The following is a 25,965-nucleotide window of genomic DNA, read 5'->3' on the forward strand; positions in this document are numbered from 1 at the left end:
CAAATGAGGATTATGGATGGGCAGACTAAGGAACTTTAAGACGCTATGAGTGGATTTGTCAGGATTTGGTAGGTTATTTGTCTGGAGTTAATGTAGGTTCATTACTCAATTCCTTATTGCAGTATTTTTCTTACACTCTTACCTACCTAGGTATTCACTGTCTTGAAATACATATTTTGTTTTGTTAGCGTAGATTTCATATGGATTTGCATGGGTCTCGTGGGCTCCTCGAACTCCCAGAGTTGCTAACTGGGGCCAGAAGAGGATGAGGTGAGGCTTTGTCGTCATGATGAGTTGAGAATGCGATACTGTTATAACAACTTGAGAACGCGGACGAGGAAGAGGGAAAGTATATAGAGTGGCATCGTTTCCTGTGTTGAGGTTTTTATTTTCATCATCATCAACAGCCTTCACTACAATACAAGACAAAGTTTCACATTACATCAAACAAACAGTCTCTTACCTAAACTTACTGTCGAACGCACTTCAATATCATCTACTTGACAAATCTCTCCGATATCAATTTCGAACATTTGTACCAATACACTCTACTATCACATCAAATTGTAACTCATTCTTAAAAATGGCTGCACAAACTTCTACCTCAACCACCTACTCCACATCCACCTCCTCTACTCCCCTCAACTTCGGACGAGGAGGTTACAATGGACCCAATAAGAACGACGAAGATGAAGACAGCTTCCGTCCTACCATCTCTTCTCTCCGTCGTGGAGATGATGATGAGGAAGAAGATGGACGAGGTGGATACAACTAGATGCTACCTTCTCTCGTTTCTTTATCGTGATCGGATAATCCGATTAACATTTATTCGGTTAAACCCCTTCATCGCATCATATCCATATCATTTTCGGCGGTTTGATTTCGAGCGATTCAGCGATCCATCTTATCTGCATAGCACAGACGGCATATACAACCATAGACTTCTAGATTGGCAACACAGCACATTAAAATCTAGTCTCACGACTATATCATAGCACTTTCCGGAGTTTTCAGTTTGCATATATTTCTTCCTTTACACGGCATTTGCATCTCCACCAACTCTTATACTTTCGATTCATTTCAAGATCAGACCAAGAAGTTTTCATCCTCACAGGTTTTCCTTTGCTTTCCCTACTCTTCTCTTCTTTCACAACGCAACGCATAGATTTATCAGCATAGCAGCATATACACGGAGTTATCATTTTATCTGCTTTTCTTCTTCTTCTTCTTCTTCTTCTTTTCAATTTTTTTTCAAGCATATTCCGGAATTTTTCATGACGCATCTTCATTACCTTAGATTCAACATGGATGTTGGGGCTGCAATTCAGATTGGCGAGTTTGGTTGCATTGCAGGCCGCATGCACATCGGTGTGTGGTGAAAAGAAGTTGGTAACCATTTGGAGGAGTCATAATCCGGGGGCGATATTAAAGTTTAAAGATTGGGATTGGAGGGATTGAAGGAACGTCGGCTGAGAGATGAATCATGATGATGCATTTGATGGAGTTTTCTAATCTTTTTGGCATTTCTCGGGTGTTACAGTGCATTGCATTACATAGAGCTTGTTTTCTTCTATCACTCTTTTGGGTCACACTTCTTCTTGTATTATTAATACATAAACATTCATACTTAGCAAAGATATATGAAATCTATATTTTCATCTTATTTCTATTGTCTAATTTGTGAACATGCGTCTTGATTCCCATCTCGCGTCTACTTGCCAACACAAAATCTGGGGGGCCAAAGAATTAGCCCACTGTACGTACAAGATACGAGAGAAAAATCCGTATGACTTACTTTTCAAAAACCACACCTAGAACTTCTTCAACATCGCCAGCCTCACCCCTACCTGTAATTCTTGACAAGCAATTGGCTGCGGATCTAAGATGCTCAGCCGCCAAAACTATATCCGCTTCCTGTTCATGATCGACATGCTCTTGTGCTTCATTCACAAAGTCTAATAGATGGGCTGAGCAGGCTGTGAGAAGCTGGCGCTGACGTTCAGTAACACCGAGCAAATCCTCAAGTTCAGTTGGAAGAGATGTCATAGTGCCGAAAAGAGATATCATTTCGTCGACGAAATGACCAATACTTCCTTTACCCGTTAGTGCCTGAGCATTTTTACATGAAATTGACATCAACGGAACGGCAGATTGATCAAATCTGCCTTTCTGAGACTTTTTGAAGTCATTTATAAGTTCTGACAGTATTCCAGGGGTCACTGAATCAGATTTATTAATAACGACCATAGATTTCGAGGCTCGAGCCGCTATATCGAATGTTTCAGGATCGTAGCGAATTTCCCACCCGTTCTGGTTATCTGACCACTCTATACTGGCGAGGGCAATAATAAGATCTGACTCATTCGCCTTTGCTTTTGCTCTTCGAATGCCCTCTTGCTCTATATCCCCAATTATCGAGTCATTCTTGGCGCTTCCAATTTGTGAAGCTTGAGTTCTCAAACCGGCTGTATCTGCAAACGTGCACAGGTACCCACGAATATCTAAACCAACCTCGACAATGTCTCGAGTAGTCCCAGCTTCTTGACTAACAATAGAAGCTTCTCTACCAACAATTTGATTTAGTAAGGAGCTTTTGCCGGCATTGGGTGGTCCTAGTAGAGCAATCCTAATTCCCTTCTTGAGTAATTCACCCCGATGACTTGCTGACTCATGTGCGGCAATCGATTCCAACATAATCTTAACTTCAGCTGTGACATTTGACAAAAGCTCTGCTGGAGATTCATCGAAATGTTGGTCCTCGGAAAAATCAATCAATGCCTCCAATTCCCCCCGCGCATACAACAATTGTTCTCGCCATGCTTCATATGTACGACCAAGCTTCCCGGAATTTCCTCGCACAGCAGCACGCCTCTGTTGCTCTGTCTCTGCAGACAATGTATCACTCAATGCTTCCACTTGCGCCAAGTCTAGCCTATCATTCTGAAATGCACGACGTGTGAACTCTCCAGGTTCAGCATATCGGATCTTCGCAGGGGAAGCAGATTGTGGAATTGTGCCTAGAACTGCTTTGACTGTAGCTGGACCTCCATGCACATGCAACTCGAGGACATCTTCACCAGTAACGGTTTTCGGCGCAGGGAAATAAAGAACTAAAGCATCAGAGTCGAGAATGTTTGGAATCGAGTTCGCCGGTTCGTATAGGGTTCTAACAGCTGCATATCGTGGTATTGGAATCGATTTAGATGGGCACAAGCTTTTGTAAATCTACCATAGTCAATATCAAACACTCATCAAGTGAAAGGAAGGTACCGTACATCGAGGCATGCGGTGCCAGATATACGTATGATAGCTATGCCGGCTCTGCCAGACGCCGTGGAAAGCGCATATATTGTATCGTCTACAAACTCATTTCGACTTTCCGCCTTTGTATGCAGAAAGGTCTTCGAATTTCTAGATTGACCGGTGGATATTGAGGGAATGGCAGGTCGAGCTGATGAAGAATAAACTCTCCGGCTAGCAATTATATTGAGTCTGCGATAAATGACATTGTGCCGTAAGTGCCTGGACCTTGAAGGTACACTTCGAAGCATTGACAAGCATCAACTTTGAGTAATTCCTCGATTAGGATTTCAATTGATTAAAAAGGCCGAGACAATAAACATAGTGCCCATGGAATCCCACAAGCTCGCGAGGACTATCGTAAAGATTTGCACATTTGGTTTGTCTGTTCCGCCGGAAAATGCTACCCCGCTCCCGGTGAGCTAGTCTGTTTTCAAGTTCGATTTGGCTACAAATAAAACTGCAATGATGAGTCTCACTGGGATTTATTAGCTGGTACCTAAATATATTGCAGTAGAATCCTGAAACGAACACGAAAAACATCTTCTAAATATGATATACTATACAGAGCATCCAATTTCTCATAACTTTGTCTACTATCATTATACACCTTAATGCTAGCACTACGATTACACACTCACAGATCGTGAACCTATACGAAGGACTTCAACGGTGAGCTATTTTACAGTGAAACCCTCGACTTAAAGTCCCCCATGTTCATTAGATAAGAACTCTGCGGCAAACCTGACGAGGAGGCTCGTTTGTATCCCTACGCGCCATCAACAAACAATATGATAACCACCCCCTTATATAAGAATTCCGTATGGAAGGAAACACAATGCGTACCATCATTAAGAGAACCTCATTATCTTATATACCACCTCTCATTACTAGAAACTCATCATACATCTACAAACCGCTTGTGGGTCCACTCAACTCAATTCGTCTTATATTACTTAAGCCCTCTCTTTGCATAACATCGGCAATTCGTTGTTCGATGATTGAAAGTCGCTGGTCTTTCGGAATTCCAAAACGAGACTCTGAAAAATTCATAGCACTTTCCTACACATGGGGCGACACGCAGGATCAACGGACGATAGAAGTCGATGGGAAATCTTTGTCTATAACACGAAATTTAGAGACCGCTCTAAGACGTCTAAGACATCAGACAGAGACTGTTCGTCTTTGGACCGATGGTGTATGTATCAATCAATCTGACATTGAAGAGAGAAACAGGCATGTGACTCACATGCGGTCGATTTACTCTGCAGCCTGCAATACCGTTGTTTTCCTTGGTGAATCAAGTGAACGGTCAGGGAGTATCTTTCATGCGATAAGCGATTCGAAATATAAAGGGTTAGTAGACATGACAAAAGAGACTTTAACATTGCCAAATCTTACCCAATCTTGGGGAATGAGTCAAGACGAAATCAGAAATTTAGCATCTGAAGTTCTTTAGCGTCCATATTGGAGCCGGGTATGGATCTATCAAGAGATAATCGTATCCAATCGGATATGGATACAATGCGAAATAATAAAAGTTCCATGGGATGATTTTTACTACGCTATGATTGTAGTCGTGAGTACTAGCACAAGCTATTTTGGTGCAGGGTATGATAATTTGATCAAGAATCGTCTTGAAAGTTTCTATTGGGAACGACTTGAATATCAAAAGTCACTTGGAAATGACGGGAAATCACCACTACCACTGTGCGCTCCATCCCATATACCTGAAGATGGAAAAAGATTGAATCTCCTTGATCTTCTTGTGACCAAGAGAGGTTGTATGGCCTCAGACAGTCGAGACATGATCTATGCACTCTCTGGCATTGCTAAAAGACCGAAAGGTACACAGCCATTTGCGATAAGTTATGAAAAATCGCCTCGCCAAGTATATTCAGACGTTGTCAACTATCTCATTGAGACTGACAAGAATTATGACGTTTTGAGTCATGCAGAACAATATTCCAATCATGTCTACCATACTGTACCATCATGGATGCCATCATGGGCGCCAGACTGGACAACCCGTGCAAAATACAAACAAAAGATTGTTGACTGGGTTGAACCTCTTGATAAATCAAAAAGTGCCGTCTCGAATAGTGCATATCTCGAAGATCAAGGAGTCCTTGCTTGCGTGGGCTACAAAATAGGCTTGATAAACCTAATTACCGACTCCCCTCGCGATATTCAGCACAGTGACGAAGGCAGAGTTGGTCGAATACTGTGGAATGAGTGGAAAGATACAAAGCTTCCAAGTACTGTTTTGGAACTTTTCAATCGCTTACATCCCTTGATATACAGTCGAAGATATGCCGAAACGCTTGGAGGTACGTGTTGTTTGGTACCAGTAGGGACACAAACTGGTGATATTGTTTGTCAGTTCATCGGGAGTTCACTACCCTATATTCTCAGGCCAATTCCATCGACGAATATGAAGTCTGGAAAAGGATGGAGATCTTGGAAAACATTGCTCCATCTCTCTCGCTGGTGGAATAATCCGAGGGCCCCAAGACAAGAACTCCCTATCAAATACCTAGATGCCAAAATCTCAACCATTCTAGAAAGCAAAATATCAGGATACCGAACTCTCGAAATTGGACACTACAATTTTGTAGGAGAATGTTTCGTGGATGGATTGATGAGTAATGAAAATAGTCAAACTCATCAACGGCAACACCCTCAAGAGAAGACTGTTTTCGCAATGCATTGAAAAGAACAGATGAGATGATTCGCTCGTAACCTGGCTTCGAGTATAAATTCGATCTGTAATAGCTTTGGTTTCTGGAAACTGTGGTTCTATGCATTTGACCAACAAGAAACATAGGAATCATGTCTTGTATCACGAATTCGCCGTCTGCATGGATGGATGGATGGATGGATGGATGAGGTCTGTCCACTGGTGGTCCCTATTTCGTCCGTTGCATCTGCAAAGTTCTTTTGGTAAGATAACAATGTTTATAGCATCAACGCGAGAGATACTTCTCATACTTCCAGCGAAAGGGAATGGACAACATTATGGGCAATAATCAATTTGAAGCCTTCTTTCCTAGATTAAAGCTTCATCGATGGTCAGATTACTTGCTACCAGCCTGCAAAGCCAGAATTCTCATTCGGCTCGTTTTAACACCATCTATAGTCCAAATTATTAAAATAGCTGTGATCGTATGCCTTCTCACCTAGAAAATATATTGAATGTTTCCAATGAGAAAGAATATCGAAAATGTTGATTTTCATGTGAATGTGGCACAGGATCACGAGATGGTTAAAGTCGCCTGCCGCGCAAACACCAAATCAAACCATGATTCTAGGACGAGACAATCGCGTCATATTACTACTATCAAAGCCACAAACTAAAGTACGATACAACCTCAAGATATAATGTTTTTCATACCGTCGCTGTCAACTTAATACTTCGTGATACTTGAAGCTATTTAACTAAAATTCGGCTTGACTGCAACTTCAGTGAGACTCTCAAAATTCCCATTATCGTGGCAATGACGTCGTCTTCTGGCCCCGCAAGACCGGCATCGCCGAATAGCTTCTATGCTCTGAGCGACGACGAGGAGGGCGACTATAATACCGTTACATACACAGAATCGGGTAGAGGGGTCAAGTTACTGTTTTCCAAGAGCAAGGTAATTGTTTCCATCAGCTCGACGTTTCAAGCAAAGTGCGGGGTCGTTCAAGCAACTTGTTACTAACATCACAACCACAACTACAGGTTTATATTCATCCTACTCCATCCGCGAAAGATAACATACCCGGATACATAGCTCTACTGCAACAAAAGTTAACTCCAGGCCCGCGTCCTACATCTTCCTCCTCTAAAGATGCAAAATCTAAGACCTCCGCCTCCTTACTCCTGGCATGGCTTCCAGAATCATCTCTTGGGGATTCCTTGAATACCTATGTGAAGGTTGATCTTGCAGAAGACGATTCTCCACCTAAGCAATCATATCTCGTACCACCTCCTCCAACCACCACCACCCATTCTGGATCCGTCGGTCATTATGCCTTCGCGATACCCGTCTCGCAGATTTATAGCCTTCTCGTACGACCACCGAGCTTAGGATGGTGGTTTGGGAGTGTCATAATAAACTCTCGAGCAGGAGATTCCTTCCCTGCACTATTCTTTCATGACTCGGAATGTCAATCCACAATTTTACAAAAGAAGAAGAGGACGAGGGAATCATTCGATCCATTTGGCGCGAATGGAGAGATGTTTTGGGGTGGTGATGAGGTGTTAAGGTGGCTGAGACGATATGTTGAGATTGAAAGAAGTGGTGCAGAACCTAACATTTACTTGGTGGAGCCTTCGGCTGAAGACAAGGAAGCGTTTGGGGACAAACCGGTCACATCTGCGCCGGTGAGGAGACCATCAAGCAGTGGTGCCAGAGTTGGAAGTGCTGCCGGTACAGGTTCGAGTTCATATAGAAGTGCGCAGAGAGACGCTGGGATGGATCCAGTTACGAAGTTTGTAAAGGAAGCAGGGTGGAATCTGATGGAGAAATTTAGTAAGGTTACGACATTCACGAGAAGGACGGCCGATTCAATTGTTGAAAACCCAAAAGTACCGCCACAGGTTAGGAGGTTCATGAAAAATCCGGAAGTTCAAACAATACAAGAGGAGTTTGATAGTGCTAGGATATACTTAGCGCGATGGGCTATGGGTATCGCAGAGCAGAGTGAGAGGGATAAGAATCAAAGGATATGGACAGCCAGAGATGTTTTAGAAATGGAGGAGACAGATGTGGGCGATTTCGAGTTATTGGAAACAGAAATGGGTTCTTTGACTATGAGGGAACAGAGGAAGCCCGTAACATTTAGGGAATGGAACAAGTTTTTCGATCAACGGACTGGCAGATTATCTGTTACCGTAGATGAGGTTAAAGAAAGGATATTTCATGGTGGACTCGACCCAGAAGATGGAGTTAGAAAAGAAGCCTGGTTGTTTTTGCTTGGTGTTTATGAATGGGATTCTTCAGCAGATGAGAGAAAGGCAGTCATGGCAGCTTTACGAGATGAATATGTGAAATTGAAAGGTGCTTGGTGGGACCGTTTAATCGACTTGGGTGGTGAAGGAGAAGAAGGGGAGTGGTGGCGAGAACAGAAAAATCGAATAGGTAATAGAACTTAATATCCTATCTTTCTGAAGACTTGAAAAGGCTGACATATCCCATTTCTTGGGGTTCACACGATAGAGAAAGATGTTCATAGGACAGATCGTAACATCCCATTATACGCAGGAGAAGATACGCCACATCCAGACCCAAACTCACCATTTGCTGACGTGGGTACCAATGTTCATTTGGAGCAAATGAAAGATATGCTTCTAACCTACAACGAATTTAATCGCGACCTTGGTTATGTGCAAGGCATGTCCGACCTTCTCGCTCCAATATATGCTGTCATGCAAGACGATGCTATCGCTTTCTGGGGGTTTCAACATTTCATGGAGCGTATGGAACGTAATTTTCTCCGGGATCAATCAGGAATGCGTTCTCAGCTTCTCACTCTCGATCACCTTGTCCAACTTATGGATCCCAAGCTTTATCTCCACCTTCAAAGCGCAGATAGTACTAATTTCTTTTTCTTCTTCCGCATGTTACTCGTCTGGTATAAGCGTGAATTTGCATGGTTAGATGTTCTACATCTTTGGGAGGTATTATGGACGGATTACTTAAGTCAAGGCTTCCATCTTTTCATTGCTTTAGCAATTTTAGAGAAACATCGGGATGTGATCATGACACATCTGCAATATTTCGATGAAGTATTAAAATATGGTATGTTTTCATATTCACGGCATAAGATTCAAGGGTGCAAAATACTGACGAGACATAGTTAATGAATTATCCAACCAGATTGATTTGGAATCTACTCTTGTTCGTGCAGAAGCATTGTTCCGTCGCTTCCAGAGAACAGTCGAGGCTATTGATAAAAAGTCAAATTTCCCAAAGCCATCTCTTAGGCAACGTGCTACTCAAAGTATGTCACAAGTTGCTGAGCCATCTGGCTCTACCAGCGCATCAAGTGGTACAGATATGGGAACAGGTACGATCGAGGGTGTAAGAAAGGACAAAGGAAAGAAGCCAACCAATGGGGAATTGGAAGACATGCCTGAGAGACCAAAGGTTATTAGCAAGGAGCTGAGAGAATTGTTAAGTAGGAAGGTGATGATCTTGCCTAGAAAAGTGGTTAGGAGAGAAGGAGAGGGTTTGGCCAAGGTGCAGAAGCAATAGTGAATGTGTGGGAAAGGAATATGGAAATGGAAATATGGGTCAGGCGTCTAGGTCATGAACTGTATGCTCAATTAGTCCTTTGGGTTGCAATGTCTTGGTAGGCGGTGGATGGAAAGTATTTGAGGGCCATGCGGGTATTTCTATATTTTGGTCAAATGGAAATGGATTATCTACAACTTCTTAGTCATGCTACTGTTTTACATGCATAATTAATCATTAATAGTACCTGGCAGTGCTGCAATAACGGCGCAATGATTAGAATTCAAGTTTCAGTATGCATATAGATGTTCATAAACTATCGCATTCCAGTTTTCTGTTCTTGCTCCAAATCTCCATGGAAGCAAATGAGATCTCTAGCATCTCCGTATGTTAAATCGGCCATTTGCATAATCAAACATGTATTGACATATTTAATACTTCCCATTTACTCCTTGTTATTGCTATACTACCTTCACCTCTCTAATGTAGATGATGTTTTCGCGGGTAAGATTTCAAAGACTAAGGTCTTCTGTGCACCCTCCACCATTGTCCTTGTCCTCTTGGTGAGCAGGTTTCAAGGTTTCTGTTGAATTATACCCTTTCGTTGACACCCTGGCTCCAGTTGTCAGTACAATCTTCATTCTGTCCCCAGATTATGTTTCCCAGTTGATCATCTTAAGTGAAGGATTAAAGTTTTGGATACATACAAAAAGCTAAATAAATATCCCAATGTACTCATTTTGTCTTCAGTACCTCTGGATTCTTCTCTTATGATTGTTCCATTCCTATGCAAAACTGGCGCAGCGGAATGAGATGGTGGAGATGGCGATGATGAAAGTGAGTAGATATCTGGTGGTATTATTACCCAATCATTCACGTCTTCCTCTTCTAGTTGCTGGTGAGAATTAAAATCAGGAGAAGAACGAGAACTGTGGTAAGATTCTGAAGCAGAGATAGCTTGAATGAGAAGGGAAGGTGGCCGATCTCTGGTTCGAGGGACAGAAGTTTTAGAGAATTGACGGTGCGAGATAGGGTGGAACCATGGTTGGGGAGTAGATGGTTTCGTCGAGGGTGAGGACACGGAAGGGGAAATTGAAGGAGATGGCGGCGCTAGAGAATCAAAATCTGTCTGTAAGGAATCGAAGAAAAGTGCTTTGCAGAATGGTGGAATATCAGAGGGTTCTTCGCTTGACCAGCTGGATGATTTGAGCTGGCGGTTGATTGTGGACGTGCTGTCATAGCCACATTCATACGAGTTACGATTGGAATTCGAAGTAGTTGGAGGGGAAACGTGAATTGGAGCCGGTGGTGTAAGTGGAGTGCGGGGTGGTGGACGAGTAGGAGGGGGAGGATAAGGAGGGAGAGTATCCGAATCTGAGGTTGATTCTGGTTCGTCAGAAGGCGGGAGGAATACCCAAGTGGGGGGTCGCGGTCGATTAATTATCAAGGTGGCATCTGCGGTTGAGGGAAGTGTATACGGCATCCTGATGGTAATTTGAGGGGGTTTAAACGGTGAGGAATGAAGCTTTCTCGTATTGGATTGGCAACTCGATTTCGCTATCGTTGGAGAGCCGTCTGCACGAAACTTCGCATTGTACTGAGAATCGAGATAACAGTAAAATTTAGGAATCAAACCATCGAAATAAATTAGGATGAAATGAAGTTCACGATGACATGATGTGAGCTCTCATTAAAGCGAGCACGCTTCTACATCTTTCGAGTTCATTTTCTTTGTCCTGATTCGTGGATTTGATCGACTTCTTTGTTCAGAGACTATCCAATGATTTTTTTATGTGAATTTCGGAATTGCCAGGAAGATGTGCTGGTCGAAAACTCAATGTTTCCCTTTGTTTGATATTTGATGCTTGCGGGCAACTCAACAGAGTATGATATTGGAGGGGGGGGCGTGAATTGTTCGTAGACCCGAGTATGGACATTCGGAGAAAGAAATTGCCTCGAGGAATCTTGGAGAACTTGATGAATTTGGGATATCACATGATGAGTCTATATATGATTGACCGCATTTGCACAACATTTGTGGTAGTAGTCTACTATGTATCAATTGGTATGTGAGTATGGTTGAGGCGACATCGATGCAAACATCACAATTCCAATGGTGTGTGGGAGTGCGGCTTTTTGACATTCAAACTTGGCATAGAGAATGATTTTTCTGATACAATTGAATACCAATACATGGATGATTGATTCTAAGAAGAGTTTGTAACTTTCACGGGTGTTGATAGACGATATCCATAAAGAATATCGAAATGTGGTAGGTTTCCAGATTCAATCAAAGTACTCGTCAGCAAAGCAATTTGTACACATGAGTGTTTTCACTTGGTATCAACATATAAAGTGTAACGATCTAAACTCATCGTACTGGAATACCAAAATCTGAAAATTCTTACTTGCAATTGAAAGAACGCCACAGAAATCGTTCAAATCGAATCTTGAACTCCCAGACTCCAACGTCCAATCCCCAAACCTCCAATTCCAATATTGTCCCTGGCCCATATACTAGACTCATGAAACTTTGTTCTACGAACAACATGCATTCTGTGCTTTGAATATCAAGCGTGGACTCATAGAACGTCATTATTCTTCTCTGGACTGCGCAAAGGGCACCTGCAGAGCAGATTATTGAAAGATTCAAACAGATGATTTGCAGGTAAATCTACGGCTTATTATTGATTTGAACTTAGATTCAGCTGGATTTATACTGGATCCAAAAGAGCATCATGCTGCAGAGCAAGTAGTAGATCCTGCAGATATTCTGCAGAGCATATACGACCTTTAGTAGAGCACCTGTGGAGCAGATTGTTTGCAAATCACCTACAGGTGCGGAATTTTCGCTAGCCTATTCTCCTCTTAGAGCCAATCCTCAACCTTTGCTTGTCCGATACCTTTAGCTTTACAATCCAATAACGCTCCTCTTAAAAGCGCCTCAATCACATTCTTCATGGTCTCCGCATTGGTACTTGCAGGAGACTTGAATGGGTTCTCCTCATCTTCTTTTAACTGAGCCGCCGCATCAAGTTCCTCCTGAGTAGCAGTGTCTGAATTCATTTTCGGAGTAACACCTACAACACGATGTAGTTTATTATGATCCGGTTGTCTATCATAATTGGGACTTTCAAGAACGTCTAATGCATCCAAGATAGCCTCAGGACATGTACCTAGAGCAGCTAGCACATCGTAGACTATGACTTTGCAATACTTCACAATTTCTTCACTTTCTGGATCTGGAAGCAGCTCGGGGTTTATTTCGCGTTCTCTCGTGTCGAAATAAGTGGTTCTTCTCAGTAGGAACCATTGCTGATCGCGATCTTTCATGATCGGGGCGGGCTTCCCATTGATCATCCTACATGCTCCTTTGTAGTAAAGTATGTTCTGAGGTGCTTCTATATCTCTCAAAGCGATTCCCAAAGTTTGTCCAGTTTCGGCCATCTCTGAAAATATTGTAGGTCTTAATGGTGTACCATAGGCTGCGATCTTGCTATAAACCACTGAAGAGATTTCTTCTCGATCTAGAAATGAATGGAAATCTTGCGCTGATGGCCAATGAAAGTCATTGTTGGCAGCTCCTTGGTCAGCCTTGAGAGTACTGTGACTTGTCGTTTCTTTGCTGTCATCTGTGGATTGATCGAGTTTGTAGTTACCTTGTAGGACAACCTTGGCTATCACATGCTTCAAGGGGTGTGGCTGTGAGGAATCCTTTGGCCGCAATGATCTTTCGAACTCAGAAACGTCTCGTAGAGAAGATATAAGCAAGAACGTTAACTTATAATTGTCTCTCTCGGCGTTATTCTTGAGCTGCTGTAAAAGTTCAAGACCTCTAGGTTGCTTTGGATAAGGTTTTTTTCCCATGACGCTTGCAGGGAATTCATATAAATCTGGGGAAATGTTCTTTTCGGTGCCTCTGGTACCTTGTCCAACAGGTATATCCTCAAGACCGAGAAGATCAAGAGATTGACGTGCGAGATGTGCCCTTGCGTCTTCCGGTAGCAGGTTTGCAATAAAACCTTCGAGTTTTATTGCACCCAGACGATGAAGTTCCTTCAAAAGTATCATAGCCGCGAGATCATCATAATCTTTGCCGACATCTGTGATGACAACAACGTGCGGGATATAAAAGTTCTGTTTTCGCAAGGTACTGACAGCATCTATGATTTTTTGATAGACCGCCGTCTCTATTTCGTTGAGGCCATCCGGAATAGAGTTATGACTTTTTTGACCAGTCATATTGTGTTTCTGAAAAAAGTGTTCTAGCTTTAATTTAATCTGGCACAGAATATCAGAAGTGTCGTGGATGCATGAAGTGGAAGAATCCATTCCGAAAATGATGTGGGAGGAAACTATATATGTTTCAAAAATCCTGCGCAACAATGGTCATCGTATAACAAAGGTCAAAACTTAATCAAGTATGATCAATCAAAGAGGGGTGATTCATGTTGGAAAGCTGCAAATTTGTTTGAATGAATGAATGAATGAATGAATGAATGGAGTAATTCAAAGGCCTAGGTAACCTTATTCACGGGGCTATCTAGGTTGCTGCGGCACGAAGCCAACGGACAATGATTCCAAAGACAAGTATGTACCTGGGTGGTTAGATGAGGTAGATGTTCGGGCAGCACACAATAGATCCTTTTGCAGGCCAGTTTTGCGAAAGTCTTATTCTTCTCTGATGACTGTGAACTCTGATGATTGTGAATACGGGTAATCTCGAAAGATTAAGAGTCAAATGGATGTAATGACTAAATAATGACAGGGTAACCTAAGGCTGAGAATCTGGCGTTCTTCTAGGCGTTCTCGGTGCTCCACTCAATGATCCATGGATTCTAATAAAGTTCTTCGTAGAGTAATAAGGCTCTCGAAAGACTCTCCTTATTCATGGGTTTAGCGAAAGGCGAGATGGCTGTCCCATGCCCCATGCTTAGCTCAGATGCCGATAAGATTACCGCCGACGCCGACTTACCGATCCTGTAGCTGTAGCCTCGCGTGCCTCGCCTCGCCTAGAGTACTGATCATCGTTTATCGTTCATCGCAAAGCCATTCCAAACATTTCAATCACCGCAGTCAATCACCTGCATTATGGATCTCTTATCTACTATACGAAAATCTGGTTCACGAGGAGGTGTGAACTTTAGTTGGGATGAGGTTCAAAGTTCCCAAGTAAGTAAACCCGCCACAAACTAAGCAATCGAGTGGATGCCGTTTACTCACATAATATTCTCGCAGCACCGAGAAAATTACCTTGGTCATTCTCTTATGGCCCCAGTTGGTCGATGGCAAAAGGGAAAAGACTTGAATTGGTACGCAAAGGGAGACGCTGAAACGACTGGCAATGAGACTGCAGAAGAGAAACAGGCACGTGAAAGAAAAGAAGAGATTCGGAAAATTAAAGAGGCTGAGGAAGATGCGATAGCAAGAGCTCTAGGATTGCCGGTCGCACAGCGTGGTGAAGCCACAGGCGCAAATAACGTGGGAGTTGGAGAATTAAAAAGAGTTATTAAAGAATCGGAAGAAGGAACCGATGATGCTGAAGGAATGGGAAATGGTACCGGATTTGGCGATTATGTTGGTAATATTGATGGGCAAGAGATGCTGCAGATAAAACCCGAGCCATCAGAGCAGAGAGGCGGATCATTGAGGAATGACCGCAATAATGAAAGAGTCAACAAATCCGGAGGGGATAGAGAAGGACGATCAAAGGAAAAAGACAGACGAAGACATCGAAGTCGAAGTAGGGATCATGAAAGAGAACGAAATCACAGGAAGCATCGACATAGATCAAGAAGTGGTGAACGAGAACATCATAGGCGTCGACATGATGCTAGTCCGCGAAGGAGGGCAAGAAGTCGTAGTCCAGCAGCTCGACCCCGCAGATATCGGAGCAGAAGTCCCGATCGACAACATCGATCAAGGAGAGAAGAGGGTTCTAGACACAACAATCCACGAGAGCGCGTGCCTCGAAGAAGTCGCTCGCCAGACATACGAGGCAGAGAAGATAGGATGCCAGAGAAAAGACGTTAATTTCATTATATTTGGTCTCCCACATAGGGAGGGAGTCATCGAAATGGCGTTGGTAGTACAACAGAAGTATACCCATTTGTAGTATTCAGTCTTCTCAAATACATATTCAGAATGCAAAGTAATGATTCAAAATTGCTCACATACTTGACGATTTCTCTACTTGATTTTCAACATTATCCGTTGACTTATAATCTACGTAGAGACTATCAATATTGTCAGGGTATGCCTTTCATCAAGCATAGCCTACCACCTCCTGCAGCCTTACTTCGTAGCCTTAGCCTGTGGAACTAGATGCGTTTCTGCAGGTAAGCTTATCCATTCTCGCCATGAAACCCACCGCGCTTTTGATAGAATATGGGATTATTCCATTTCTCCTTGAACAATACCCAAATAATTTGATATTTTGCATTTCAAGCGTCATCTTTCGGTTATTCATTCATTAACTATTGTACTATTATTTAATCCTTAAATTCATTAGATATTACCTGTTCTGGAACCCGCTAGAGTAAGATAGTGTGTCTCAGCCTTCCTTCTAGCCTTTCCTACGCTGGTAGCAAACAACCGCCCATTCACATCATAACTCCTTACTATAGGCACTACTTCTCGTAGGCAGACATCATACATTCAGCAAGCTGTCATTCATACTAAAGTATGGTTCACAACACATAAACTTCTAATTTGTTTCATTGTCTGATATATCTCCCCGATTTTATCGAGCTGCCGAGGAGAGGCAAATCGATACCCTGCGAGATCAACAACACTCATTATCGCCATGGACTTTACAAAATTACGAGCAGCTGCGCTGAACGATGGTGACGATGAAGAGGCCGTTACGGTTAATACAAGAGCTTTGATAGATAAAGTCCTAGCTAGATATTCTGGGGAATGGACAACTCTACGAGAACTAATCCAGAATGCTGCAGATGCGCAGGCAACGACTGTTACGATCAAGTTCGAGACGTTACCTTCTTTTCAAGTCCCAACCCCAAATACCACAAATCAATCAGAGATCTTGAAACATGTCCTTCTTAATCATACGCTGAAGAGATTATTAGCCACCAACAACGGGCAGGCATTCGGAGTCAATGATTGGTCGAGGTTGAAGAGAATAGCTGAGGGGAATCCAGATGAAACGAAGATTGGAGCTTTCGGTGTAGGCTTCTATAGTGTTTTCGCTGATTGCGAAGACCCTTTTGTCAGTTCGGGAGATCAGGCTATGGCATTTTACTGGAAAGGCAACTCCTTATTTACCAAGAAGATACAATTACCTCCTAGTGAAGCGAATCCCAATACAAGCTTCGTCCTCGACTACCGGAACAACACGACGCCAATGCCTAATTTGCTTTCTATTGCCCAATTCCTGGCAACAAGTCTGACATTCGTGGCTTTACAAAATATCGAATTATATGTCGATGATTTTAAGATTATATCTTTGAAGAAGAAATCTGCACCGAGTTATGATGTTCCTATCGCGAGGGATGTTACGACAAGGTCTAAAGAAGGTCTCATGAAGGTTCAAAAGCTTGAGAGAGAAAGCGTACAAATGGATGCTACCTTTATGAATGTTGTGGGTTGGAAACCTGCCAAACCATCCACATCTAAACCCTCTTATGATAATAGCTACGGGAGTTCCAACGATGTACCCTCTCTCCGTTCCTTCTTTTCTAGACTTACTTCGAATAATAGCCAGGCTCAACAAAAAGCAAAAGCTTTGCAAGAGGAAAAGGCCATGCAAGAAGTGCTACTTGAAGATCTGACAGCTCTGACAACAACCAATGTATTTCTACGTGTGACTACTGCAATGATCAAGACTTATATTCAACCAAGTTTCGCAGCGGAGCTGGAACGAGCCACTAAGAAACCACCTCCCAAGACCACCAAACTGGCCATTCTAACATCTTCTTATGATGAGACTGAAGCATCTGCACATGATAATCCAGTCTCAAAAAACGTTGATGTTTTTGCATCTGTTCTTCCGGGAAAGAAACCTGGTGGTCGGGTTTTCATCGGTTTCCCGACTCATCAAACAACTGGTGCAGGTATGCATCTATCTGCGCCATCTGTCATTCCGACCGTAGAGCGTGAATCTATTGATTTGAATGCTCGATATGTTCGAACTTGGAATCTGGAAATGCTTCGAGTTGCCGGTATTATGGCAAGATTAGCATTTGCTAATGAAATGTCTGATCTCGCCGACAAGATCAAACGTGCAACTCAATCAAACGGAAACGGAAATAAGGTAACGAAGCGCGAGATTGAGCAGTTTCTGCCAGAAGCTGCACACATATTGAAAACTTTTGCCTTTGGAGATTCTACCCCAAGTTCTCAAGTTTCCCAAGTTATCGAAGAAGCATTTTGGACAGCATATCAGAAGGCATCGATCGAAGTTTATAGTACCAGGAGTGTTCTTCCAACGACGAAGGTTCGGTTGGCCACAGAAGATTTGAGTGGATTTGTTGAGGGGATCCCTGTCGTTCCAGATGCACTTGTCGACTCCGAATTTGTGAAGAAGCTTAAAGACTTTGAGCTCATCACTGAAATCACAATCGGCGACGTTAAGCAAGAGCTTGAGGCAAAGGCACTTACCAAGGAACAACTCATTCAATTTGTCAAGTGGGCAGGCCATAAGGCTATCCTTGGAGAGATCGATGCCCATACTATCCACTCTTTATTCGATGTTGCTGTTGCCACTCTAGGCGATGATAAAGACCAGGGTGGAATTATTGCGCTTGGCAGTGTCACGAGTTACCTGAATGTCAATAGAATACCACCTGACGCTCCGGTCCCTCCGACCACAATCCCTTTTGAGTTCACTCGAGAATGTCAACCGACCGAACTCCAGGCCCTGGGATGGGAGCCCCTCGAGGTTGTGCCGTGGTTGCGTTATTTAATAGAATCGAGAGATAGAAATGGTCCGGAACAAAACATCACAACGGCACCACAATTCGCTGCCAAAGTTCTTCACATCATCTCAAAGTCGTGGGAAGGAATGGGTCCCAATTCCAAAGCGACCGTCACATCACTACTGTCAACTTTGACAGTGATTCCAACCAAGTGTGGCATGAGAAAACCCGGCGAGGCTTTTTTCGAAAGTGTAAAGCTTTTTGAAGATTTGCCCACTCTAACAAATTGTCCGGGTGTCAAAGAGAAGTTTCTTGCAGCTATTGGAGTACGTAAAACAGTAGATCTGGAGACAATTTTCAGTCGACTCCTTGCACCTCCCACACAAGCCAAAGAAGGTGAGGTATCCAAGAGCAGTCGCCACATGGATTTGATCAAGTATTTGGCCTCTGTAAAGGAAGATATTCCATCAGAAGATCTTAAGAGATTAAAAGAATCACAAATCTGCCCTGCCGAGGCAGGCCCTCCTGGTCAGGAATCCTCCCAAGGTACATCTCGAATGTACAAAGTCCGTGAACTTTTTGAGCCAAAAGATGCACTCAGGGACTTGGGACTGCCAACACTTCAATGGCCAGGGCCTCCGTCTAGTTACCGTTCCACCAGTAACGAAGGTCGCTTCTTATCCATGCTTGGGTTGAAGTCTTCTCCTTCCGTTCCTGGACTTATTGATCTGATGTCATCGACTGATTTCATCCTCCGAGATAAAGCTATGGTTTACTTTATCGCAAACCATCACATGAATGGTTACGCGAGCTTTGATGTCAGTACCACTACGAAAGGAATTCTCCCAATCGAAGGCGACGAGAAACGAAGAGTTGCACCTTACGAATGCTTCACGAATGAGAAGAGTTCCGTTCTTGGTTTCGAATTATTGCGACAAGATCTTCGTATCCATGCTAACAAATTTGGTGTTGCCGTTGATCCCCCGATTACAGAATGCGTCAATCGACTAATTAAAAGTCCTCCAAAATCTCGCTGTGAAGCCATCACACTCTTCGGATATTTTTCGAGTAGACTCGGTGAGGTTGGTCTTAATAGTTGTGCTAAATTGAGTGACTCACCTATCGTTCCCATACCCGACAATCGAGAACTTACGAGCGGACTTTACAATGAAAAGCCACAACCTTCTAATAAGATCAAATATCTTACACCTCGACAATGTTATTTGGGAAGTTCTTCAGAATATAGTAATATTTTTGACTTTGTCGATTTTGGTACCGAGGCCAACACATTTCTTCTCAAGTGCGGGTCTAAAAATGAGCCTACCAAATTAGAACTCGCTGCTCTGGTTTGCCAAGAACCTGCACGTCTCCTTGGAATCATGCAAAGTCCTGAAAAATACTTGAATCTCCTCAGGTCTCTTGCAATTGATCTACCCATGCTGAGAAGAGACACTGCTCTATTCAGGCAGATGAGGGTTTCTAAGTTTCTTCTCGGGTCCAAGGAAATCTCGGCCGCCAAGGAAATATCAAATACGACCAGTCTTATAGACCAGCAGGATCTTGATGTGGAAGAAACCGAGGATGCTCCCCTTAAGCAGTGGCATTTGGAGCAACCCAATAAGATTGTTGTTGTTGATGATTATAACAGCTACCGTCTCTTCAAAGAAACTTTGGTCTGCGCCCCTCTAGAGGATACTTTGGAAGAGTTTTATCTCGCACTTGGATCTACCAATCTTAGTAACATTGTACAAGAAGATCTTCGTGTTGGTCAGGCTGTTCCATATCAAGGAGATTCCGTCAAACTCCGTAAGCATATTCTTGAGAGATCAAAATTGTTCTTGCATGAATCACCACGCGAGAATGTGAAACGGGATAGTCGATGGCTGGAGAAGAACTTGACGGTACAAGTAGTCAGTGGCATACAAGTTCGACGATCCTTGAAAGGTCACAATTTGTCAAACACAGAAAAGAGGACTGCTGCCTGTATTCAAGAGCGGTCCAAAGGATTACAACTACTGGTAACTAATGCATATGATACATATCAAATTAGTTTGGCTATGTGCAAGCACTTATTAGCTCGCCCACAACAACAGTCGTATCTTACGTTTGAATCTTTTCTCACTTTATCCTTGCAGCAGTTACGTTCTCGTGGTTACAATGTGGAGAGAATTCTAAGAGCCAAGGCAGCTGAGGCACGGATTGCCGAAGAAGAAAGAAAGAGACAACTCGAAACGGAACAAGAACAAATTCGGGAGCAAGAAGACCAATGGCGAGAAGATCAAAAACAGGAGGCTGTCGCTTCTGCACAAGATGAAAATCGTCGAAATTCTCATGTTGCTATGCCCGGTGCATTTGGTTCCGATTCTCCATCACCACCTCAGGCTAAGAAAGAAAAGAGTCGAGGATTATTTTCAAATCTTTCGCGACGCTTTGGTCTTGAGAGTAGCAATGACGAACCAGTAAAATCACCGACACCATTGTCCATCGATGCTCCACCACCCCCTTACTCCGAGACTACCGGTCAGAAACCCCAAACAGAAAGTGTTACTTCCAACGGCGCCATCAAACAAAATCTGCTCAATGCCATCCAATCATCTCGAGCTCATGATTCCTCCGACCTCTTTTCTCCTCCATCTACCAACCAGGTTAAGGAACAAGCTGAATATTGCGATTCCACTTCCGGTCAAAACCTCTCCTACTTTGCAGATGCTTCTAATGGCACTCGTATCTTCATATCTAACGATAGACAAAATCCCGACGGTCCCAATCTTACCGATTTCCTCGCTGCAAATGTCTCTGCCCTCAATAGCTTCGCAGCTTTACTTCATGAAGCCGCAGATATTTACAATTTGCCTAGAAAAGCTATCCACATTTTCTACGATGATCACGGGAATACTATTGCTTTCAACAGTCAAGGAAGTATCTTTTGTAACTTTAGGTTTTTTCAACAATTACATCTTAAGAAACTGGATTCAAAAGGGGGAGAGGAAAAAGTAGATGCGGGCGCTTATTGGTGGATAGTACTTGCTCATGAATTGGCGCACAACTTAGTTGGACCTCATAATTCTGATCATAGCTTCTATACGTGAGTATCCTCCTTTGTTTGTCCTTGAATGTATTTTTCGGAGGGAGCAGAATGAACGAAAGCTAACATTTATATCAAAAAAGTGAGCAACTGATTGCGAATTACTTCCCTAAGATGATGGCGAGAGCAAATAAATATACGATGGTCCCACCAAATACCGCCAGCGACAACGCCGGCACCAGTGGACAGTAGGGATCTATGAATCACCAATTGAAATTACCAATTTCAAACACAGTCGACAAAATGAGCGGATACACTTGAGATGAAGTTTCCTACATAATTCTCATTCTTATTGCACATAATATATGTGTATCATTGTGCAATTCATAGCTATGGAGTTTATGGCGATTACATTGAAAGGGATGGAGTGATACATAGCAGACAGATTTTGGGTTTTGGGTTTCCGTTTGAGTAGAATACTCCATAGATAGATGTGTGTGCCTTGAATACAACTCTTCGTCATTGTCTTTGTATAATTCAAGTATGATAGAGACTCTCCAGGCACATTACTTGTTGTTATGATTCATTGCGAGATGAATTGTGATATCATCAAAATGAAATATCTGGATAAGAACTCCAGGGCTGCTCTGGAATTGGTCCAGTCATTTCTCAGACCTCGGATCCTGAAATCTGGAAAACAATTTCAGATCAAAGGAATTTGGTTCCATGCACTTTCCTAGGAATCGACCATTAACACCCAACATCGACAGTGAAGGGTCGTTCCAGAGGTTGCCATTCAGTTCTCAGAATTTTAACTAGTTTCACAGCCTGACGTCACTTCTCTGAACCAGTCGAATTAAATCTTAACGTTGATAGCCACAGTAATAAGTCCTGACTTTTTGTTATTTACCTGATCCCAATAAGGAGATTAAGTTGGTAAATGTCCAGGAGAATTGGAATATGTTAGACATGTCCTTTGCAAGCGATATGCGTGTAGCGTTAACATGAGCTTGATGAGTAGCAATAGTTAGTCAGATTGTTCATAATGAGAGCTGAGGGCTTTGGTGTACGATGGAGGATTACATTTTGTTGATGTTCATCAATGTCAATAGAAACCTGATAGTAAATCAGCCTTTCCCTCCCGAGGTCACAAAAGCATAGTCAACTCAGAAATGTGACAGTGGAGTAAATTGCCGACGGGAAAGCATCTAGGTAACCGACATCAATTACCGGATCTTATCGAATGATCTTATCCGGCCCATGAAAGTGCCGGATTTTGGGAATGTAAACCCCGTAAACTCCAGAGATCCTCCATATTTTTCTAGCAAACATGGGAAACCCTCATAGCGGGGGATATAGGTCAACTAAAGACCTTACACCGCACAGTCTACATCGTATGTTGCTGTCGAGTTGTCAATTACATGATTTTTCTAAAGTAAAAACTTTTCAGGGGTCAGTCGGATCGGATACACTAAACTTAGCGCATCGGGCTTAAGGTGCTGACAAGGGCGAGTGGAGTGGCTAAGAAAGCTTTAACGGTCTAAACATACGAGCCATACATATGGAGTATAGAGATTCAGACCCACCGATCTTCCTTGTTAAATGCATTCATCATACATCATACACGATGGGTGTACAGAGTATGATGCATGATACATCATCGGCCGAAGATACTATTCCACAAAATATTCAAGACAAAACCAAACCATCGGCTTTACAAAGTACATGGTCAATATCCAAAATCCAGATCCTAGTATTCAATGGAGCTAATATTGAAACCTTTTACGATGCAGTTAAGCATACGTAGAGCGGCTTTCTATTTTGACACCTCTTGAAACTGTTTTACTACGGATTTTTGTACCTCAGTAAGTAAACGTACATCAACGCGTCTAACAGAGGAGAGCAGCTTTAGACTTGAAGGAAAATACTTGACCGGAGTGGGTAAAAAACCATTCATCATCTGCATTATTCATGGACAAGAGCGAGTTCATTGCACCTTTGCTCTCATGTTTGATGAGAAAGAGAAATGTGAACGGTTAAATTCTTCCCTTGAAGTGCCGACTATAACGAAACGAATGCCTTGACTACAAATTTAGATTATCACCATAGTTCCAGCCAATTCCATCTTTTTCCAGCATCAGACTTTTCATCCCATATCCTTGACCATTATCGACGGCTCAAGCGCAATTCCTAAAACTTCAACATTTCCGAATCAGGACCCGATATTTTCTTATCTATCTACCTATCATGACTCCACCCAGATTTGTAATTCCGAGTATGGGGGCAAACGATGACATTTTCACAATGGAGGGAGTAGATATAAAATCCATCGTCCAAGTTTTGTCTGTCATATCCTCTTCTTTATTCAAGACTCAAAATATACCATTAATTTCAAAATATCAAAAATAAAAACTCTCCTCAAAATGTCTACCGATTACAAGTTCCAGGGATGGATGGGTCTCGACGCCGAAGCCGCCAATGGCAAGATGGTTTGGCAAGAGTTTGAACCTAAGCCTTTCGAAGAGACAGATGTCGATATTCAAATCACTCACTGTGGTATTTGCGGTTCTGATATGCACACTTTGAGATCCGGATGGGGTGCATCTGATTACCCAGTTTGCGTCGGCCACGAAATTGTTGGAGAGGCAGTTAGAGTTGGATCAAAGGTTAAGGATATTAAGCTTGGAGATCGTGTTGGTGTTGGTGCTCAAAGTGGTTCTTGTATGAACCAAAAGGGTGATTGTGAAGCTTGTGCTGATGGGTAGGTCTTCTCTTCATCATATTGACGCATAATACTAATATACCTCAGTCAACAACAATACTGCGCTCACATGACCGGTACTTATAACAGCAAATGGGCTGACGGAAGTAAATCTTACGGAGGTTATGCTGATTACTGGCGTGGAAGTGGTGATTTCGTAATTAAGATTCCGGATTCAATCCCATCTGATATTGCGGCTCCTATGCTTTGTGGTGGTATCACAGCTTTCTCACCACTTGCTCAAAATGGTGCTGGACCAGGAAAGAAGGTTGGAATTGTTGGAATTGGTGGTCTTGGACATTTCGGTATCATGAGTGCAAAAGCTTTAGGTTGTGATGAAATCACAGCGATTTCAAGAACCTCGGCCAAGAAGGAAGATGCATTCAAGATGGGTGCTACTAGATTCATTGGTAAGTATTCTAACTTTACTCGTTGCAGTGTAAAATTTCACTAACTTTTGAATGTATAGCTACCGATGAAGAACCAGACTGGGCTACAAAATACGGAAATTCCCTCGACCTTATCGTCAGCACTGTTTCCTCACCAAAACTCCCACTTCAAAGCTACCTTACCCTTCTCAGATATCAGGGTAAATTCATCCAAGTCGGTGCTCCTGAAGATACCATTCCTGGATTCAACAGTAAGTTATTATTCCTTGGGTTTCAAGAATCATTGTTAACACAAATCAGTGTTCTCCCTCATCCTCAAGAAGCTTTCCATCGGTGCTTCGCTCATTGGTCCCCCACATGAGATCAAGGATATGTTGGCACTCTTCGCTGAGAAGGGTGTTAAGACATGGAACAACAATGTTCCAATGAAGGATGCTAACCAAGCTATTGTTGATATGGAGGATGGTAAAGCAAGATACAGATATGTCTTGGTTAATGAGAAGCATATCGATGCTTAGAGTTAAGATTTTGTGTATGAATAATGTAATGAATAGAAATAAATGATAGATTATACGTTTATCGGTTGAAACTAAATTTATATGGTAGATCTTGACTTTATATGACACCCCTTGAGCCTCGTATTGTAGATTCGAATCGGATTGTTTAAACTCCATTCTTTTAAATCTGATCTGTCAAATCATAGTATGGTAGCAATAGGATGGGTTACTTTGGTCTTTACATCTAATTGAGTATTGTACATTCTGGCCTAAGCTACCGTTATCTATCTGACATTATCTCTCCAAATTTCCCTCGGTGGTCACCAATCGTCAAATTTTTCTCAGCTCGTACAGCGCTAACCCTCTCTTCCTACTCAAATCCGGCTTTCCTCCTCTTTTGTATCTCCCATCTGCCTCTTTTCGGCTTCTAATTCTTTAGTTTTCCTCTTCCAGTTACCGTGTTTGGTACTCGCAGATCTTAGATCTCGTAAATAACCTTTACCTACCGACCAACGGCGGTGTCTAGGCTATAGAACTTGTCCAAGTACCCCGGATCTGATGCCCAAACTAATTTTACTTACTCTTATATATGTCGATCCCCTGGAAACACATGATTTTCCCACACCCTTGCTTTATCCCCGACTCATTATAAATCCTCCTGAGCATAAGCGAATATGTAAGCTACTCCCATTTTATGTGGGCCATTTTTTCCATACATAGTTTAGGTCTCCGAGAATACAGACATATTGTTACTTGCCTGTCGAAAAATGCGTAGTTTCAAGAGTCAAAAATCATTCTTATAATCCATAAAAGTCCACGAAAATAATGAATCGATTCCGATAGTTCCCAGGCATTCCAAACCTGAAATTTTCTCGATTCTCTCCACCATCCCCACC

General features: G+C 42.6%; 9 protein-coding genes across 9 annotated transcripts; 6 read left to right on the plus strand and 3 right to left on the minus strand.

The window, feature by feature from the left end:
- Positions 1-583: 583 nt before the first annotated feature.
- On the plus strand, positions 584-775 carry EAE97_008354 (uncharacterized protein; the record flags this gene model as incomplete). The annotated part of the gene is made up of 1 exon (XM_038878868.1): positions 584-775. One exon carries the CDS (start codon positions 584-586, stop codon positions 773-775), a length of 192 nt encoding a protein of 63 aa, XP_038730548.1.
- A 936-nt stretch (positions 776-1,711) lies between these two features.
- On the minus strand, positions 1,712-3,551 carry EAE97_008355 (uncharacterized protein; the record flags this gene model as incomplete). The annotated part of the gene is made up of 3 exons (XM_038878869.1): positions 1,712-1,730; positions 1,796-3,225; positions 3,276-3,551. The coding sequence occupies 3 exons, from the start codon at positions 3,549-3,551 to the stop codon at positions 1,712-1,714; spliced, it is 1,725 nt and encodes a 574-aa protein (XP_038730549.1).
- Positions 3,552-4,867: 1,316 nt separating this feature from the next.
- EAE97_008356 (uncharacterized protein) lies at positions 4,868-6,013 on the plus strand (the record flags this gene model as incomplete). The annotated part of the gene is made up of 1 exon (XM_038878870.1): positions 4,868-6,013. One exon carries the CDS (start codon positions 4,868-4,870, stop codon positions 6,011-6,013), a length of 1,146 nt encoding a protein of 381 aa, XP_038730550.1.
- A 784-nt stretch (positions 6,014-6,797) lies between these two features.
- EAE97_008357 (uncharacterized protein) lies at positions 6,798-9,542 on the plus strand (the record flags this gene model as incomplete). The annotated part of the gene is made up of 4 exons (XM_038878871.1): positions 6,798-6,938; positions 7,025-8,426; positions 8,505-9,086; positions 9,145-9,542. 4 exons carry the CDS (start codon positions 6,798-6,800, stop codon positions 9,540-9,542), a joined length of 2,523 nt encoding a protein of 840 aa, XP_038730551.1.
- A 491-nt stretch (positions 9,543-10,033) lies between these two features.
- EAE97_008358 (uncharacterized protein) lies at positions 10,034-11,004 on the minus strand (the record flags this gene model as incomplete). The annotated part of the gene is made up of 2 exons (XM_038878872.1): positions 10,034-10,133; positions 10,229-11,004. 2 exons carry the CDS (start codon positions 11,002-11,004, stop codon positions 10,034-10,036), a joined length of 876 nt encoding a protein of 291 aa, XP_038730552.1.
- A 1,385-nt stretch (positions 11,005-12,389) lies between these two features.
- On the minus strand, positions 12,390-13,763 carry EAE97_008359 (uncharacterized protein; the record flags this gene model as incomplete). Its single annotated transcript, XM_038878873.1, has 1 exon — positions 12,390-13,763. One exon carries the CDS (start codon positions 13,761-13,763, stop codon positions 12,390-12,392), a length of 1,374 nt encoding a protein of 457 aa, XP_038730553.1.
- A 635-nt stretch (positions 13,764-14,398) lies between these two features.
- Positions 14,399-15,691, plus strand: EAE97_008360 (uncharacterized protein). The gene is made up of 2 exons (XM_038878874.1): positions 14,399-14,693; positions 14,760-15,691. The coding sequence occupies exons 1-2, from the start codon at positions 14,613-14,615 to the stop codon at positions 15,552-15,554; spliced, it is 876 nt and encodes a 291-aa protein (XP_038730554.1). The 5' UTR covers positions 14,399-14,612; the 3' UTR covers positions 15,555-15,691.
- A 635-nt stretch (positions 15,692-16,326) lies between these two features.
- Positions 16,327-21,674, plus strand: EAE97_008361 (uncharacterized protein; the record flags this gene model as incomplete). The annotated part of the gene is made up of 2 exons (XM_038878875.1): positions 16,327-21,482; positions 21,566-21,674. The coding sequence occupies 2 exons, from the start codon at positions 16,327-16,329 to the stop codon at positions 21,672-21,674; spliced, it is 5,265 nt and encodes a 1,754-aa protein (XP_038730555.1).
- A 2,171-nt stretch (positions 21,675-23,845) lies between these two features.
- EAE97_008362 (uncharacterized protein) lies at positions 23,846-25,090 on the plus strand (the record flags this gene model as incomplete). Its single annotated transcript, XM_038878876.1, has 4 exons — positions 23,846-24,183; positions 24,232-24,593; positions 24,653-24,823; positions 24,873-25,090. 4 exons carry the CDS (start codon positions 23,846-23,848, stop codon positions 25,088-25,090), a joined length of 1,089 nt encoding a protein of 362 aa, XP_038730556.1.
- Positions 25,091-25,965: the final 875 nt, after the last annotated feature.

This window comes from Botrytis byssoidea (assembly GCF_014898295.1).
Source record: "Botrytis byssoidea strain MUCL 94 chromosome Unknown BBYS_017, whole genome shotgun sequence".
Lineage (NCBI taxonomy): Eukaryota > Fungi > Ascomycota > Leotiomycetes > Helotiales > Sclerotiniaceae > Botrytis > Botrytis byssoidea.